Below are 19988 nucleotides of genomic sequence, written 5' to 3'. Positions count from 1 at the left end.
ATGGAGTTGAAATTGTCGGTTTGTTGCTTTTTATTTATTATTTTTTTTTTTGCCTAGTAAAAATGAGGAAGTGTTAAAAACGACTTAATCACACTTTTTGTGGCAGAAAAATAACATTTTGCCGTGATTGTAACAAAAAATAACTCATGGCATGTCCATACATACACCATGGCATGTACATACATGCCACCCGTCGGGAATGATAATAATAAATAATGATGATATAAAAAAAACTGGCATGGCATGTATTTTTGTGGGTTAATTCCCCATAGATCTAGGTTGTATTCCCCCCCCCACACACACACAATCCCTTGCTTGTTTTCGTAGGGGGCTTAGGAGATGGGGACTGAGGCCTAATGCTGGGTATCACCCTTGCCTTAGTCCTCAGTCCTTGCCTCAACTCATTTTGCATGGTCGTTTCTTTTCCTCCTTTCCTTTTCATTTTCTTCATCCCTTTGTTCTGTCCACTTATCCCAATCATTAAACTCATTTTTACTATTTTTGCCACACTATCATAATGCTTCCTACTCCCTTAACTCCTTCCCCTTCTAACAATCATTACCTCAACTCCCCCTCTCTACCCTTCTCACTACCATACCACCCTCTAATACTGTTAAACCTATAACTTTAGCCTAATCATTAACTCGTTCCTAATTCTTTTCGCATCTCTAATTTACCATAGCGCCATATGCCATATAGGACTTCCTTACCTGAGGGCTTTGCCCCCAAGCTTCTCACTATCACTATATTTTGAATACTCTGCTAATATTTCAATAAATAAATAAATAAGTTGTATTTATTACCACTATTGTCATTGTTTGTACATTGCACTGTTATAGCATGAAAGACATACGTTTTTGTAAGATGGAAAATTCTTTTTCTTCTTATTCATCTTCTCTCCTTCTGTTCCTTCTTCTCCTTGTATTATTCCTCCTCCTCCTCCTCCTCCTCCTCCTCCTCCTCCTCCTCCTCCTCCTCCTCCTCCTCCTCCTCCTCCTCCTCCTCCTCCTCCTCCTTCTCTTCCTTCTCCTCCTTCTTTTCCTTCTCCTTCTTTTTGGATGTGTGTATGTGTATATATGTGTGCAATTCACCTGGAAATAATTGGCTGATGGGCGCAATATGCCGCCCCAGCTCTCCGTCCAAGGTCTCCAAAGTATCAATGAATATGAGTGACAGCCTCACCATGAAGATCCTATAGGTTGCCACCTCCTCTGTATACCAAGAATAGTTAGGATCCTTATTACTCACACCACCAGAGAGGCTTGATCTCCCAAACACTTGATCAGTTCTTTATCCCACTGAGCCATTTAGCACACCTAAAAGTTTAACAGCTAAAGGAAAGGACTAGGAGACACAGTAGTATTGACTCAGTTATAGATCTCTTTTGGAAAATATGACAGTAAATTTATAAAAGAATAAACATATGTAATTTAAAAACCTGCGGCTGTTTTTTTTCTTTCTCTTGTATTGTTTGAAAGCAAAAGCTATTTTAAGCATGTCAGAATATCTAAAAATATCTAAAGATAGATTTCATAGTATTTTCACACCTTTTCAACAGGTCCTGGCTTATTGGTGAGACAGTCCAGTCAGATGGGAAATTATACATAACTACACCAGTTGACATCTCTTATCTCATCCTGCCATATTTAATGCAGGTTAGATGATGTCGTTTGATGTTGTAATTCTTTGTAGTTCAGTATTAATTATTTTAAGATTATTATTATTTTAATAAGTACTTTTTAGTCAACCTTGGTCATTATATTGTATATCACCATTAGATGTTATTTCTATTTTTCTTTCTATTTTAACATCTTACAATTCATATGAATAACAGTATTAATACATTTATATTTGGTTTCCAGGCCACCAAAAATGTTCCTCTTGATCACTTATTGGAAGACGACAAGTATCCAGCCATAGTACATGTATCTAGTCTTGCAGCTGGGAAAGATTTCTCACATATTGCTGACAGGAAAGGTTGGTTTTGAAGAGTATTTATAATTATCTATTGAATCATATATATGTGTTCGTTTGTTCATGTGTTCATATGCATACATATGTGTGTGTGTGTGTGTGTGTGTGTGTGTGTGTGTGTGTGTGTGTGTGTGTGTGTGTGTGTGTGTGTGTGTGTGTGTGTGTGTGTGTGTGTGTGTGTGTGTGTGTGTGCGTGCGCGTGCGCGTGCGCGTGCGTGTGCGTGTGTGTGTGTGTGTGTGTGAGAGAGAGAGAGAGAGAGAGAAATAGGAAATGAGTACTAGAGTCTGATTTTATTAGACAAGATACTGTTTTTTCTCATACACTTTAGGTCCCAGATTCTTTAGGTAAATTACAGTAATTCACAATTTTTAGACATCTCAATGAAAAGAGACCTAAAAAAATCCTGGTAATAAAGATTTATTCATTGTTTTGCAGGAAGTCCAGATCTGGGTGTGTGGAAGTATAGTAAAGAGTCAACCTTGTCTTGGTTGGAAGGTCGAGTAAGGAAGCTTTCCACTCTCTTGCAGGAAAAGAAAGTTCCTACTTCTAATGCCCAGAGTTTTACCTATGTCCGTGCAATGAACCTAGAACAAACACAGGGTGAGTACCCCACCAGCCACCTGCCTGTTGTTGTTGTGGGGAGCTTAGGAGATGGAGCATGAGGCCCAATGCTGGGATCTCCTCTACCTTGGGCCTCAGCCCTTGACTCAACTAATTTTGCAGTCTTTTCTTCTTCCCCTTTCCTTTTCTTATCTTCCCCAGCCCTTCTCCTGGCCAATTCCTAAGATGTGAGAGCTGTGTTGAAAAGATGAAAGGCTGACTTTGTGCCAGTCATGAATGGCCTCAGGGAGCCATAGGTAGACTATTCCCTTGGTTAAGTGTCTAGCCCTTACCCCTCATGGGGACCCTGAGTGGTTATCTTCCCCACATATTTCAGGCTTACATGGCTAGTAAAGAAGATTTTGTACCCTTATTAGGGGCATTGAGGCTTGCCCCTTTATCAACTCTGAATCTGACTTCATATAATTCTTCTTTGATCATGGCTCCAAACAGTGCTACAACCCTCCACCCAAAGCGTGTGCGCATGCACCATCACACACACACACACACACACACACACACACACACACACACACACACACACACACACACACACACACACACACACACACACACACACACACACACACACACACACCTACCTACCTACCTACCTACCTACCTACCTACCTACCTACCTACCTACCTACCTACCTACCTACCTACCTACCTACCTACCTACCTCCGACATGTACTGTCAGCCTGAACCATTCTAAATCATCTACCCATGTTATAACTCAACCTTCAAAAGACACCCCTTCTTTGCTCTCAATATCCTCGAAGGCACCTTCTGCACAATCATCTGTATATTTTATATCCTCTTCCCTTATTACAACTCTTCAGCCTTATTGCCTTCATCCCTGCAGTACTATCTCACTCCACACCACTCCCTCCTCCTCCCATCCTTGCCCCTCTAGAATACCCACTTATACAAACTTTTTGAGTACTCCATTTAGCTCAGCCAAGTGGGACTTTTTTTTTTTTTAATTCCCCTAACAGTTCCTTACTCTGATAATACCCTCCTTTTTTAGCAATGCCTCCAAAAACAAGTAGGCAGATTTTCCTTCTGCAGTCATCCCGATTACTCACACATTGTGACATTTACATCCGAATCCCAAGCCCATGCACTATCTACCATGGTTGACCTCACTGGCAAACCTATTTCTGCCCAACCCTACTCCTCCCTTAATACATGTACTGGAACTGTTTCCGTCTCTCCGGCTGATTGTCCTGTCTATGACAAAGATTAAGCAGACCGAAAATGACCTACTTGCCTATCTTCCTGACTAGTACAGTGCTAAATTATTCCCCCCCAGAGACTGCTGTAAGTCCCATATCAATATTGCCAAGATTGCCTTTTGTAGACATGACTTTCCCTAAAAGGTCTATGCAGGAGAAAAATTTTACCCTGTCAGACCCCACCCCGTCAATGTCAGAAAGGTTTTTCATGAGGTTTTTCAATCACTCCCTACTCATATACCATCCTCTACCCAAGTAGTTTCTACATCTTCCTCAATATCACTTCCCCCTACTCCTCAACTCCCCACCTCTATTCCCCCTATCTCCCAGTCAAATCCTTTCTAAGTCCAGATATTCCAATATCCATAACTCCCCCTATGTCTCTCCCTACTCCTCGCCTTACCTATCACACCAGACAATCCAAACATTCCACTCCATCTTCTCCTACCACATCCCTTCCCACATCTACATTCTCTACTTCTCAGATGCCCATCTCCTCTTCACTTCCTTATAAAAAAAATCTACCTAAGCATGACTCCTCTCTCTCAACCATCCTCCAATTCCTCTACCCCATTCTGTCTACATTCAAAGTGACTGCTGACATCCATCCTCCTCATATTTATATGGAGGTTGCTCCTTAGAACACTTTCTCTCATATACTGACCTTATCCTCCTAAACTCAAACTATCCCACACAGTTTGACATGTGTAACCAATCCTTTTTGTGTCTTGATCTTTCTCTTTGCTCTCCATCTCTTTGCTTAGACTTGCACTGATCAGTTCTAGACCATTTTCATTATAGTGATAACTTCCCTATTCCCCTTTTTCTTACTTCCTATGTTCCACTTCCCAACCCCCCTCATTGGTGCTTTAACAGAGCTGACTGGCATACCTTTACCTCCCTCTCCACCTTTGATCTTCCTCCTTCATCCTTCTCTCCCACTTCAGACATGTTTCTATACTTCATAGCTAATATCCTAAATGCAGCCTATATAGCCATTCCCCAAACTTCCCAACCTTAAACTTCAAAATGTGTTCCAGGGTGGAACTCAGATTGTTGAAGCAAGCCACCTGGAACAGGATGCATGCTTCAAGAGTAAGCACCCCCAGTTAATTAACAGCCCTTATATCATTTAAAAAGGCATCAGCTCATCTTCACCGTACAGTACAAAACTTCATCACAAACAGCCGGCAAAATTATGTTTCCTCCATAAAATCATCCACACCTCTCTCTGCAGTCTGGTGGCGAATTCTGAATTCATAAACTATTTAGGTAAACATCCTCCTCATCCTGCCTCCATCCTCCATATCCACAATAGCCTCATCTCTGACCCTCTTCAAGTAGCTACTGAACTTAGTGCCTATTTTAGCCAGATCAGTAGCAGATCTCACCTTTTTCCTTCCTTCTCTTCCTTAAAATCAGACAAAGAGTACACTCCTTCTGCCTGTCCTCTGCAGAATCTTATAATTCACCCTTTTCTTCTGAAATTTATTGTGCATTTCAGTCCCCATTGGTGAGAAGCCTTGTACTACAAACCTGGTACCCTTCCTCAAGACTACTGTGTCATAGCACTTACAAGCTGCCTATGCAAGCTACTGGAAAGGATGGTTAACATCTGGCTAATGTGGTACCTTGAATATCACAACTTCATATGTCCAAATCACTGTGGCAGAAACACAGATGATCCTCTTGCCTATGGTGGAACCCAAATCACATCAGCATTTGCAATCCGTGATGCAATGTTAGCTGTCTTTGATCTAGAAAAGAGGTATAAGCAGAAACATGGGTGTTCTTATAAAGTCCTTCTTTTCTGATTGCACCTTCTGTGTCATATTTGCCTCTTCCATTCCTCTTCTTTCCCTCAATACGGAGGCAGTGTGCTCAGCACCACATTATTTCTCATTGCTGTAAACGGATTAGTTTCAGCTCTGCCACCAGGAATCTGGTCATGACTGTATGTAGATGATCTAGCCCTTTTTGTCTCTGTTTCTTTCATAGCAGATCTCCATCATCTTCTCCAGTTGGCAATAACATCAATCTCTTCTTGGGCTATCAACCATGACTTTTGAATTTCTTCCTCTAAAACCTTTTCTGTAGGTTTTTCTTGTTTATGTATAGTCTCCCAACCTTCATCTCTTCCTATATGATGCTCCCATCCAATTCCATCCTTCAGGCAAGTTCCTTGGTGTAATTTTGGACTCCCAACTGTCTTGGCGAGATCATATCCTTTCTGTTAAAGAAAAACCTCATCTGTGCCTCAGACTCTTACAGACCCTCTCACATATATCCTGGGATTCAGACCTCGGAACACTCCTCCATCTCCATAATACTCAAATCCTCTCCACCCTTGATCATGGCTGCCATATATATTCTGCCCTTGCCTCCTTTCTTATTCAGCTTGATGCTGTCCATCATTGCAGCCTCCATTTGACCCTCAATGTTGTGCTCTTTTGTCTCTAAGAAGCTGTGCTCGGTTTCATCAGTTCTCTCTCCTAGCTAACTGTTGTCCAATCCCTTCTTCATACCTTCTCCTCCTCTCCACATTTACCTACCCCTTTCCCTGTTCATTTGGAAACTCTGCTTCCTCATCACTGATCCCTTCCTCTTTCTGCCCAGTCTTTCCTTCCCTGGCTAATACCTTCCTCCTGTATTTATTTTCTTTTTTTCCCTATCCCCAAAAAAACACCAAAACCTTTCTATCCCCCTCACACTTTTCTTGTACTTTCCGTCACTCCTCCTTACCCATGTCTATACGATGCCCCAAATCCACTTGGTTTACGGGTTTGGGTAGTTTTCCTTCCATACAAACAATTTTCCCCTTTCCCTCCTAAATTGAGCATCTTTACAGTAGAATTATATGCTCCCCTCTTCGCTTTACAAAACATGTTTCCATTCTCCCTCTTCACCATTTTCACTGACAAACACAACTCAATATCACTCAGACAGTCCATACATGCTATCAACTCTATAGACCATAAGATACAAGACCATTTGTTTTATCTGTCTACACAACAGAAAGCAGAGAAGTTCTGGATACCCAGCCATGTCAGGATCGGAAAAAACCGTTTCCTTTGCTTTATAGCTCCCTTATCCACAACTCACCAACCCCACTTTTCACTCATTCCAGCCACAGGCTACTACCCTCAAATCAAAACTTTCATTAGTACCTGTTGGCAATCTCTGGTTAGGTCTGACCACCAGTAAACTTCAAACCATAAAACCTTCCATTTCCCCGTGGCGGCCCCCCCACTAGACAAACTGGAACTCCCTTTGGGCTCTCCAAAAAGGTCAAAACCCCCGCTCATGCTTCATACCTCAGCCCCCTCACCCACCTCTATTCTCCACATGCAAATTTCCTCTTTCAGTCCCACATATCCTGCCCCCTCTTTACTGAAGCCTGTAGCCTTGCTTTTCCTTACGTGTCCTCTCTTTCCCGACCCCCCTGTCCAACACCCTCACAGAATCCCCCACCTTTTCAGTTAACAGCCTCTTCACCTGCGTCAGATGCATAATTACCCTCTATTTGATCTAATCACCCTTTGTGTTTAACCCCTCCCCTTCTATCAATCCCTATCCTACCCCTATAAGCTGAACCTTAAGAAATTTTGTTCTAATAAAAAACCCATAGCACTATATGACTTTTGAGGTCTACCACATTTATTTGTTCAAAACATTAAACATTAACCCAATGCTGGAGCATGGCATGTAAACTCAGCGGGGCTATGGCTGTACATACATCCATCCCTCTCTGAGTTCCTTTTTAAATTTGTTTTTAGACGGGCTAGGGCTTAAAACAGCCATGCCCTCTTGAGTTTCCCCCTTTATTAATTTTTTTTCACTAGTGGTACTTTTGTTTAAAGCACCAAGAGCCCAGTTACGAATACTCCCTGTCTTCCCCTTTTAAACCCTTCCCTGATTTACAAAATATTTCTTTTTTTGCTGTTACAAATTTTTTAAAAATTTTATAAAATTTATAATGTCTTAAAAAAATAACACCATCGATATTCATAGCATTAGTAAAAAAAAAAAAAAAATCTCACCAATTCAAGGAAAGGTGAGGTCACAAGGTCTACTAATTGACTCCTTTTTGACTAAGCACTAGCAGAGCCATCTATGTGACATTTCCCCCAAAAAAATGAAAAATGAAAAATTGCCCATGTCCTGTAGGTCTGCAATCCTGGCAATCTTAAGGGCTACACCCCATAGTGTTTTCCAAACTTTTGCAACCAGATTTTTTTCCATTCCATAAAATGCTTTTATGTCACATACCATGTCTATGATGAAGGAAGAACTGACTTTTTTTTTTCTTTCTTTCTTTCTTTTTACAGTGGCATACCTAGCACTGGCACATGGCATTTTATCAGATTATATCCCAGAAGAGCTTTCAAAAGACCTCTCTATGCAGCTCCAGCTACCAGAACCATCAAATAAGCAGAAGGCATTGACAGGTGCAGAGAACCAGCCACCAACAAAGAAGCAAAAAATGGAAGGTCCTACTGAAGATTACACCAAGGATGATATCAAGGTGGAAAAGGTAATGCTCATGCAATTTGTGTTTTTTATAGATAGCTCAACCTGATATTAGGATAAGTAATTGCTTGATCATATATTTGTCTTTCTTTTTTTTTCTGTGAAATATAAGTCTGTATCACACACACCTATACATAAAGACATGATATTAATTTTTCCAATCTACTTAAGAACATTTGCTTTTTCTTAAGAACAAAACCCCACAGACAGCAAAAAGGCCCAAAACGTTGTAATAGCTTCAGGATCCAAAACTTATTCTTTTTTTTGTCAAGAAATAAGATGTTAGAAATGTATTGATAGATCATCAGCTCTGAATGTACACCCTCATTTTTAATCCTCAGTGGGTTTTTTATATCTTTTTGAATAAATTGTTAAAAAGTAGTCTTGAGCTAAATTAAATAGATTTAAAAAGTGATGTCCTTTTTTTTTAAAAAATTAACCTTTTCAATTTCGAAAATTTAGGGAAAATGTTGGTGCGTGTGCGTGGATGTGTGTGGGGCGTGTGGTGTGGGTGGGGCTTGTGCGGTTGCTGTGCGTGTGGGGGTGTGTTATAATAAAAATGTGTAATTTTACATAATATTTGTATATGTATAATTGTAACACTTTTTATATATTATGTGTATATATATATATATTAATATTATATTTTAAAAATAATATATATATATATATATTACTAATATACACACAATATGAAATGGAATCCAGGGGGATTTCAAATTGTGTCCATTTTCAAAAAATCTAGTTTTTTGTATTGGGTTTTTTTTTCTATTCTATCAACACGGAAAAGTGTTTTTCTATTCAAATATATTAAAATATAATTATATATTATATATATATAAATATATATATATATAAAATTTAAAAAAAAATATATTATAAAATTTTATATATATTATATAGTATTAGTTATTAATTTTTATGTTTTATGTATATATTAATATATATATGTTATTATATATATAATATATATAATATATGTAATATTATTATATATATAATAAATATTAATAAAATATAATATATATATATATATTTTATATTTTAATATATATATATATATATATATATTAAAATTTTATATATATATTATATATATGCACATATTAAATATCTGTGTATAACCATACAATAGATGATATTGTATATATAGATAAAATGTAATAGTAATGATATGGTATCTATATTATATATATTTAAAATTTTAATATATAATATTTTAAAAATATGTTACCAATCATAACTATGTACATTTCTATCTTTAATCAAAATCTATCTTCTGTATTTTATATACACAGAATTTTATATGGATATATATATTATTATATATATATTAAAATAATTTTAATATAATATTTAAAATTTTTAAAATTAATATATTATATATTATTATAATATTAAAATAAAAAAAATTTTATATATATAATATTAATATTATATATATCGTATACATAATTCACACACATACACATACACACACATACAATACACACCACAACAAAATACCAACATAAACACCAATATACATAAAACACACCACACACACAAAAACACACCACCACCCCCAAACCACACCACACACACACACACACACAACAACACAAAAAAAACAAAACACCACCAAAAACACACATATATTAATAAAATTATATATAATATATAAAATATAATATTAAAATTATTAATAACAATATAAATATATATATATATATATTATTTTATATTATATATATTATAATTATTAAAATAATTAAAATAAATAATATAATATTTATATATATATAAAATTTTAACATTAATAAAATTTTATAATATATATATATATATAAAATAATAATAATATATATATATATATATAAATTTCATTTAATAATAATTATAAATTTATAACATACACTTTAAAATAAAAAATTTTAAAAATTTATATATATAGATAAATATATTTTATAATATTTATAAATATATATATAAAAAAAAGTGTTCTGTGCGTGGCGTGTGCGTGGCGGTGCGTTGCGGGGGGGTGTGTGTGGTATTGTGTGTGTGTGCGGTGTGTATGTATAATAATTATATTAAATTTTATATATATTATATATTAATATTATAAATTTTATATATTGTTTTTAATTTTACAAAACACACACACAACACCACATCAATACCCACAACACACCAACACACACACAACACACACCCACACACACCACACACACACACACTGCACAACATGTATATATAATTTTTTATATAAATATATATTATATATATATTATAATTTTTTATGTATGCATACAACAGATAAATTTAACAACACCACACACAAAACAACCCCACACAACACACACACCACACACACACAACCACACACACACACACACACACACACCACAACACATCCAGCACACACACAAGCACACACACACACACACACACACCACACACACACAAACACACACACCCACACCACAAAAAAAATAAAAAAATAAATAATAAAAATAAAAATAAAAAATAACAAATAGGGGGGGGGGGGGGGGGGGGGGGGGGGGGGGGGTGGGTGGGGGGGTGTGGGGGGGGGGGGGTGGGGGGGGGGGGGCGGGGGCGGGAGGGGGGGGGGGAAAAATTAAACAGAGACATCAAAAAAATAAAAGAAAAAAAAAAAAATAAAAAAAAAATAAAATAATAAAACCCCAAAGTAACAACAAAAAAAAAAATTTAAAAAAAAATAAAATAATAATTTAATTTTATTTCATTGACACACACACACACACAGATTAAAAGGAATAAATATTAATATAATAAATAATATATTTTTTTCTTTTAAGGGATAAGATAACAAATAATTAAAAAGAAAAATAAAAAAATTATATATATATTATAAAAATTAAATATATGGGAAAAATTTTAAAAGTAATATATAGGGGTGATATTTATATTTATTTGGCAAACAAAGACAACAAAAAAATAAATTTTAAATAATAAAAATAAAAAAAAAACAAAAAACACAAAACACACAGAAAAAAAAAAATAAAAAAAAAAAAAAAATAAAAAAAAAATACAAAGAAACACACACAAACACACACACACACACACAAAACACACACCACACCAAACACACCCCACACACACACACACACACACACACACACACACACAACAACACCCACCCCACAACCCCACAACACACAACACACACAACAAACACACACCCACAAACCAAAAAACAAAGAAAAAAAAAAAAAAAAAATAAAAATATACAATAAAAAAATAAAAAAAAAAACAAAAAAAATAAAAATAATAAAATAATTTATACAATAAACAATATAAAAAATAAATAATAATAAATATAAAATATATATAATATACATTATAATAAAATTTTAAAAATATATATAATACATAATAAATAATATCATATATATACAAATATATACTACACTATATATAAAACTTATAAATATAAATATATATATATAAATATATTAAAATTTTATTAAAAATATATAATATATATATAAAAGTGTGTGTGTGTGTGTAGCGTGTGGGGGTGTGCGTGTGCGTGGTGTGTGTGTGGTGGTGTGTGTGTGTGCGGTGTGTATGTATAATATTATATATATATAATTATATATATAATTATAATATATATATTAAAAATTATTTTAAAAAGTTATATTATACACACACCACACACCCCAAAAGCACAAACACACACAACCCACACACACACACAAACCACCACCACAAACACACACACACACAACACCACACACACACACCCACATGCCAAACAGTATAATATATATAAATTAAAATATATATAAAAAAAAAAATAAAAGAGCAACAACAGAAAAACACACACACACACACACACAAAACACACACACACACAACACACACACACACACCAACACACCACCACAACACACACAAAAGCACACACACACAGCACAACACACACAACCACACACACAAACCCCCCACACCACACACAAATAAAATAAAAAAAAAAAAAAATAAAAAAAAATAAAGGGGGGGTGTTTTTGGGGGGGGTTGTGGGTTTTGGGGGGGGGTGGGGGGGGGGGGCGGGGGAGTGAGAGCAAAAAAAAAATAAAATTTTAAAATTTTAAATAAAAATATAAAATATATTTTATAAATTAATAATATAAAAAAAAAAAAAAAATAAAAATATAAATATTTTAAAAAAAATATAAATATATAATAATAAAATATTATAAAACAAATGTATACTACATATCAAAAAAATAAATATAAAAAAATAAAAATAAATAAAAAACAAGAAACACAACACACCACATGTTATTTTAAAAAAAAAAAAATAATAATAAATATAAATTTTTTTTAAATTCATTTATATGTTAAGTAATTTCCTATATAAAAAAAGAATAAAAGATAAAAAAAAATAAAATAATATATAATTGTATGTAATTGTATAAGGGGAATTTTAATATATGTAGTAATTTTATTTTTTTTTTTGCAAGACATAATACAAATACAATAAATTTAAAAAAATATATTTTAAAAATTTAAAATAGTATAGAAAATAATATTATAAAAAACATCTTTTTATATCTACAATTTTTTTCACAGCAGATTACTAATATAAAGTATATATAAATATAATATATATAATAAATAAAATAATCATTACGATATACCAAAAACACCACACACACCCCACAACCACACACACACCACACACAACACACACACACACACACAAAAAACACACACCACACCACACATTAATAATATATATATATATATATATAATATTATAATTATATATGATTATATATTAATATAATTATATTTAAATATTATATATATTATATATATAATATAAAATATATATATATATATATATATATTATATATATATATATTAATTTAATAATGTATAGGGTGTAATTATATTTTTATATATATATTATTATTTTAATATATATTATATATATATATTTAATGTTTTGGGTGTGTGTGTGTGTGGGGGGTGTGTGTGTGGGGTTTGTGTGTATGTATGTGTTATATGAATTTATATTATATTATTATATATTATTATATATATATAATATTTAAATTTTAAATATATATATATATGTATATGTGGTAATATTAAAATAATAATAATATTATATATATATCTAAATAAAAATTTATAAATATAAATAAAAAAAATTTTTGGGGGTTGGGGTTTGTGGTGGTGTTTTTGTGTTGTGTGTAAAGTGTTGGTTGGGGGTGTGTGTGTGTGTGGGTATGGTATGTGTTGTGGGTGGGTGGGTGTGTGGGTTGTGTTGTTTGTGTGGGGGGGGGGTGGGTGTGGTGTGTGTAGTGGTGTTTGTGTGGTGGGTGGGTGTGGTGTGTGTGTTGGTGTGTATTTATAGGTATAAAATTTTATTCTGTCTCTCTCTCTCTTCCTCTCTTTTTCTCTCTCTCCTAAAATAATTATATGAAATATATATTTATAATATAAGGGAATATAATAATAAAATTTTATAAATAAATATTATATATATATGTTTAATATGTATATAATATAAAATTTATTTAATATAATATATTATAAAATTTTTAAAAATACTCATTTTATCTACAATTTTAATCTACAGCAGTTTTTACAATAAAATTAATAATATATATTATTATATAATATAATATAATAAATACATAACCAAAAAACACACCACCACACACACCAAAACCACACACCCCCCACACACACAAAAACCCCCAATAATAATAAAATAAAATTTAAAAAATATAATAGATATATAATATATATATATAAAATAATTAAAAAATATTTAAATTATATATATATATATTTTTAAATATATTTTATAATTAAAAATATTATATATATAGAATATTTTATATATATATATATAATATAAATATATAATATATAAAATTTTTTATACATATTCACACACACACACCACAGTAAATATTTATAATAATATATATATATATAATATTATTATATATATTAATATTTTAATTTTTATTTATATATGTATAATGTATACAATATACATAATAAATGAATAAATATTAAAAATATATTTATTTTTAATATAATATATATATAAATTAAAATAATATATTAATAGTATGTAAAATTGAATAGTAATCATATTTATGTTGTTTTTTATATTTATTTTTGTCATATCCATACTACAAAAATATATTATATATAATAAATATAAAATTTATATATATATTATATATATATATATTTATAATACATCTTTTATTTACAATTTTATATCAATGCAGATTTACATATAATATATATTATATAGATATAATATAATATATATATTATAAATTTTTAAACTAAGGAATACCATACAACACACACCACAACACAACCAACACACCACACACACACACAACAAACACACACACACCACACACACACACAAACACACACACCACACTTTATATAATAATATATATAAATATATATATAGATAAAATATATATAAATTATTATATATAATTAATAAATAGATATTATATTATTATATATATATAAAATTTATATATTATCTAATAAATATTATATATATATATATATATATACTAAAAATTTTATGTTGTTAATATTACATATTTAATATTATATATATACTTTTTAATATATATATTATTTATTTTATTTTGGGTGTGTGTGTGTGTGTGTGTGTGGTGTGTGTGGTTGTGTGTGTGTGTGTGTGTGGTGTTGTTATGTTTGTATATTTAATTATATATAATTATTTATTATATTAAAATTATATATATGTATTGTGTGTATATTTATCAAATATTATATATTTATATATATAAAATTATATATACTAAATATATAATTAAATTTTATATTAACATATAAATATATAATTTTGTGTGTGTGTGTGTGTGTGTGTTTGTGTGTGTGTTTGTGGGGTTTTGGTATGTGGGTGTGGTGGTGTGTGTGTGTATGTGTAGGTAGTGGGGTTGTGTGTGTGGTGTGTTGTGGGGGGTGTGTGTTTGTTTGTGGTGTTGGTGTTGTTGTGGGGTGTGTGTGTGTGTGTTTGGGTGGGGGTGTGTGTGTTTTTATTTATTTATTTTCTCTGCTCCTCTCTCCCTCTCTCTCCTCTTCTCCCTCTCTTTATATATTATTATTTTTTATATTATAAATAATAATATTATTTTTTATTTTTATATTATAATATATTATTATATTTTAATGTATATATAGAATATATATTATAATATATTATATATATATATATTATTATTTATAAATACATCTTTTATATTAAAATTTTATTACATGCAGATTAATAAAATATAATATATTATATATATATTAAATAAAATATATATAAAATTATATATACTTTAAACGAATCCATAATACACACCACACACACACACCCACACACCACACCACACACCACACAACACACCACACACACACACATAATTAATAAAAAATAATATAAATTAATATAATATATATATATTTATAATGGAATAAAAAATTATATATTATATAATATAAAATATATAATATTAATAGATAAAATATTATATTATATAAAAATAATATTATATAATTATATATTATATAATATATATAATATAAATATATTATATATATATATTATATATTAAATATATATATAATAATATATTATATATATATATAATGTGGGTGTGGGGGTGTGGTGTGATAAATATATCAGTTGTAGAAAACATATATATACATAAAACATTATATATATATTATAAATATTAATTATATATATTGTGTGGTTGTGTGTGGGGGTGTTGTGTGTGTGTGTGTGGGTTGTGGTGGGGTGTGTGTGTGTGTGTGTGTATTTTGTTATATAATTATTTTTAATATTAATATATATAATTAAATATAAATATAATATTAATTATATATATATTGGGTATATATAATATATAATAATATTATATATAATATATTTATTTATATTTTAAACAAAATAATATATATATTTATATATATATAATTTTATATATTTGTGTGTGTGTTTGGTGTTTGTGTGTGTGTGTTGTGTGTGTGTGTGTGTGTGGGTGGGGTGTGTGTGTGTGTGTGTGTGTGTGGGTGTTTGTGTTTGTATGTTGTATGTGGTGTGTGTGTGTGTGTGTGTGGTGTGTTTGGTGTGTGTTGTGTGGTGTGTTTTTATGTATTTATTATCTCTCTCTCTCTTCTCTCTCTCTCTCTATATATATAATATATATATATATATATATATATATATATATATATTATAGTATATATATTAATTTTATATATTATATATATATAATAATATATATAATATATATATATTTTATATTATATATCATCATCAAGGGGCTAACGCCGAGGGGGCGCAGGGCCGCACCCACCCTTCGCTTCCAGCCACGAGGATCCTTCGAGGCGAGCTCCGGGCGGGCCCACGGCTAGAGGGCAGCAGGACTGTGGGCGGCCCCGACCCATAGGTTCCCCCCCACCCTTTGCATTTGAGCGGGGAATCAAATGTCGAGTTTTCCCCTCTTCAGCTTGGAAAAAAAAATCCTAACCTCTTTAAAGGTGGGAGGTTCTTGCTGAGGGTGGTCCCCAGGGATTGTGAAACCCCTTGAAACCAAGCTAACGTTAGAGGGTTTTTTGGTCAAGCTTTAAATACTCAGCCAACGTTTATGAAAACCCCAAAATGATCTGAGATGACCGTCCCCCTCCGCGATCGGACGAAATTTATCTGGGAGGTTAGAGTTCAGCTTTTCAGGTTGGGAGGCGGGCGAAGGTTATTTACCAAAAAATGGGCCTTTTACCCTCCTCAGCAAAATTTCCCCGAACTGCCCTTGGGCCCTTTTCACAGTTCCCCAACCCCATGCAAAGGACAACCATGACTTGATACCATTCACCAGCCCGCATTTAGTGCCCTTTAAAGTCTCCAATGGACTCCTGGGCTGTTCGAGTGTTTTCTCGCTGAAGAGCCCCCACAGAGCAACTGGGTTTAGTCAGGGTTTTGGGGTTTTGCGAATCGGTCAGGACGCCAAGTGAACCATGGCACACTCCCCCTCCCTTAGTCCCAAAATGAAACACCCTTTGTGGGTTTTTAAGTGGACTCGCAGGTAGCCACAACCCGCTAGGTCAGGTACATAATCGGCACTCCGGGGAAACCCTGTAGTTTGGAGGGCCTCCATCGGTGCTAACAAAATGTGGGCGATCCCTTGGCCCCTGTTTTCGTACGCGTACCATGTCAGCAAAGCCGGTTGGGGTGTGCTACCAGGAGCCGAGACCTCATTTTTTGGGGCTAGCAAAATCCCAGAGAAAGGGGATTCCGTGCTGGGACAGTCCTGAGCCAGGGGGCCCCAGACATCTCCTACCTGCTCAGTACAGCGGTACCGCATTGAAGTCGCCCCAAAAAATGTGAATTCTGGGGAGCAAATTTTCTGCCCCGATGCAGTTTTGGCATAGAACGTCTCTTCACTAAGTTAAAACATCAGTAGGAGTGTATCAGCAAAAAGAGACATGAAGCCAAAAGCAAGCTTCAGTCTCAAAGACATAATACGCCATAAAACCCGGGGTCCCTCAACTACCAGAGCTGAAGTCGGTGGAGAGGGTATGGCCCCCCCTGGGGGGTGGTGACCATCCCGGCCCGACAGAGTAGGTGTACCCCCCCCATCCTGATCGTCCGGCCAGGTTTCCCTCTGAGAGGGCAGCCACCCAACTCCCAGTCGCTTCAAATTCCCGCGATAGAGAGGTAACCCCTCGCCCGCCGCAGGGACCGGATGTTCCAACGCCTATCCAGAAAGCTTTCCTGCGGGCACTCCGGTGTACCACCCCTGTGTCCCGCCCACGCTAACGCGTAGGCCCCCGTCCGCCTGTGGGGCTCCCCAGGGCTTTTTCCCAAGCTTCATGGGGGTTGGCGCCGCCGGGGGACAAGCAGGGAAAAAAATACCCACCCCCCGGGCCCCAACTTTGCCCCCAAAGGGGCCCCAAACCACCTTTTTGGGGGGGGGAAAAAAAAAATAAAAAAAAAAAAAGAAAAAAAAAAAAAACAAACAAAAAAAAAAAATTTTAAAAATAAAAAAATATATAAAAACAAAAAAAAAAAACCCCAAAAACAAAAAAAACAATAAAAAAATTTTAAAATAACAAAACAAATAATAAAAGAATAAACAAAAAACAAAAAAAAAAAAAAACAACAACAATAAAAAATAATATAAAAATAAAAAAAAGAAAATAAAAAAAATTTAAAAAAAAAACTGTGGGGCTCCCGAGGGCTGTCCAGCTCATGGTGGGTTGGCGCCTGCCGGGGGACAAGCAGGGCAAAATAACTATTCCCACCCTGCGCCCCAACATTTGCCCTCCCCAAAGGACCCACAGGCCACCTTGCTGTGGCTGTTATAATATATAATATAATATATATATATATATAATATATATAATATAATATATATAATATATATAAATAAAATAAACATAAAACATAATAGATAATATATATATATATATATATGTATATTAATATATATTATAAATAAACATATACATATAATATATATATAATATATATTATATAATATAATAATTTTATATGTATAATAATCAATATAACATATTTAAAATTTTAATTCATATATACATCGTATAATATCATATATATCATATATAATCATATATATAATACTATATATATAAATAAATATATATATATAAATAAATATAATAATATATATATATATATATATATATAATATATATATATATATATATATATATATATAAAATATAATATATATATATAATATTATATCTAATATAATATATTATGTATAAATGCCCACAAGCAAGGTGGCCCGTGGTCCCATAAGCATTACATATAATCATGTATATATCAAGGATTAAATATAATAAATATAATATATAATAATATAAAATATATAAATAAAATATATATCATATAATATATCATGTATATATAATAATCATATAATATGACACAAAAACAAATAAAGAAAAAGAAATATAAATATATACGAAAACATATAAATAAATAATATAATTAAAATAATCAAACACTACTATCTAGCATATAAAATAAAGTCAGAACAATAAATATAATATATAAAAATATTAATATATATAATAGAAATAATATAAATATTTTCTATATAATCATATAATAGATAAAAAACATATATTAAATATATATCAATACATTATAAATGATAAATATATTAAAATATATAATATATATTATATATAATAATATATATAATAATAAGATATATATTATTTTATATTAATATATATAATATATATATATATATCTTAAGTTATATATATATTTTATATATATATATGATGATATAAAATACGAATGAGGTCTCTGATATTATTATTACGCACGACGAACCATCTGAAAAAAGGACAGTAAAAATGCCCATGACGTTGATGTTGACGTTATCTGTTTTCAAGAGCCTTCACATCGCCCTAAAATAAACCCCAGAAATTTGAGGGTACCACTCCTTACAACACGAAGACAGGCTTATTGACTTATGTCAGTGACACCATACCGCAGAAATCTATACAATATGTGCAATATCAGCATTACTATTCGTTCAGCCCTTTTTTTTTGGG

The 19988-nt window shown here is 32.4% G+C and overlaps 1 protein-coding gene across 1 annotated transcript; it reads left to right on the top strand.

Annotated features, from left to right (window-relative positions):
* Positions 1–1507: 1507 nt before the first annotated feature.
* Positions 1508–8408, top strand: LOC119580223 (ribonuclease H2 subunit B-like). The gene is made up of 4 exons (XM_037928233.1): positions 1508–1655; positions 1863–1977; positions 2411–2575; positions 8143–8408. The coding sequence occupies exons 1-4, from the start codon at positions 1650–1652 to the stop codon at positions 8391–8393; spliced, it is 537 nt and encodes a 178-aa protein (XP_037784161.1). The 5' UTR covers positions 1508–1649; the 3' UTR covers positions 8394–8408.
* Positions 8409–19988: the final 11580 nt, after the last annotated feature.

This window comes from Penaeus monodon, chromosome 13, assembly GCF_015228065.2.
Source record: "Penaeus monodon isolate SGIC_2016 chromosome 13, NSTDA_Pmon_1, whole genome shotgun sequence".
NCBI classification, from domain to species: domain Eukaryota; kingdom Metazoa; phylum Arthropoda; class Malacostraca; order Decapoda; family Penaeidae; genus Penaeus; species Penaeus monodon.
The sequence above is the reverse complement of the archived record's forward strand: the minus strand, read 5'-3'. Positions and strand labels throughout refer to the sequence as shown.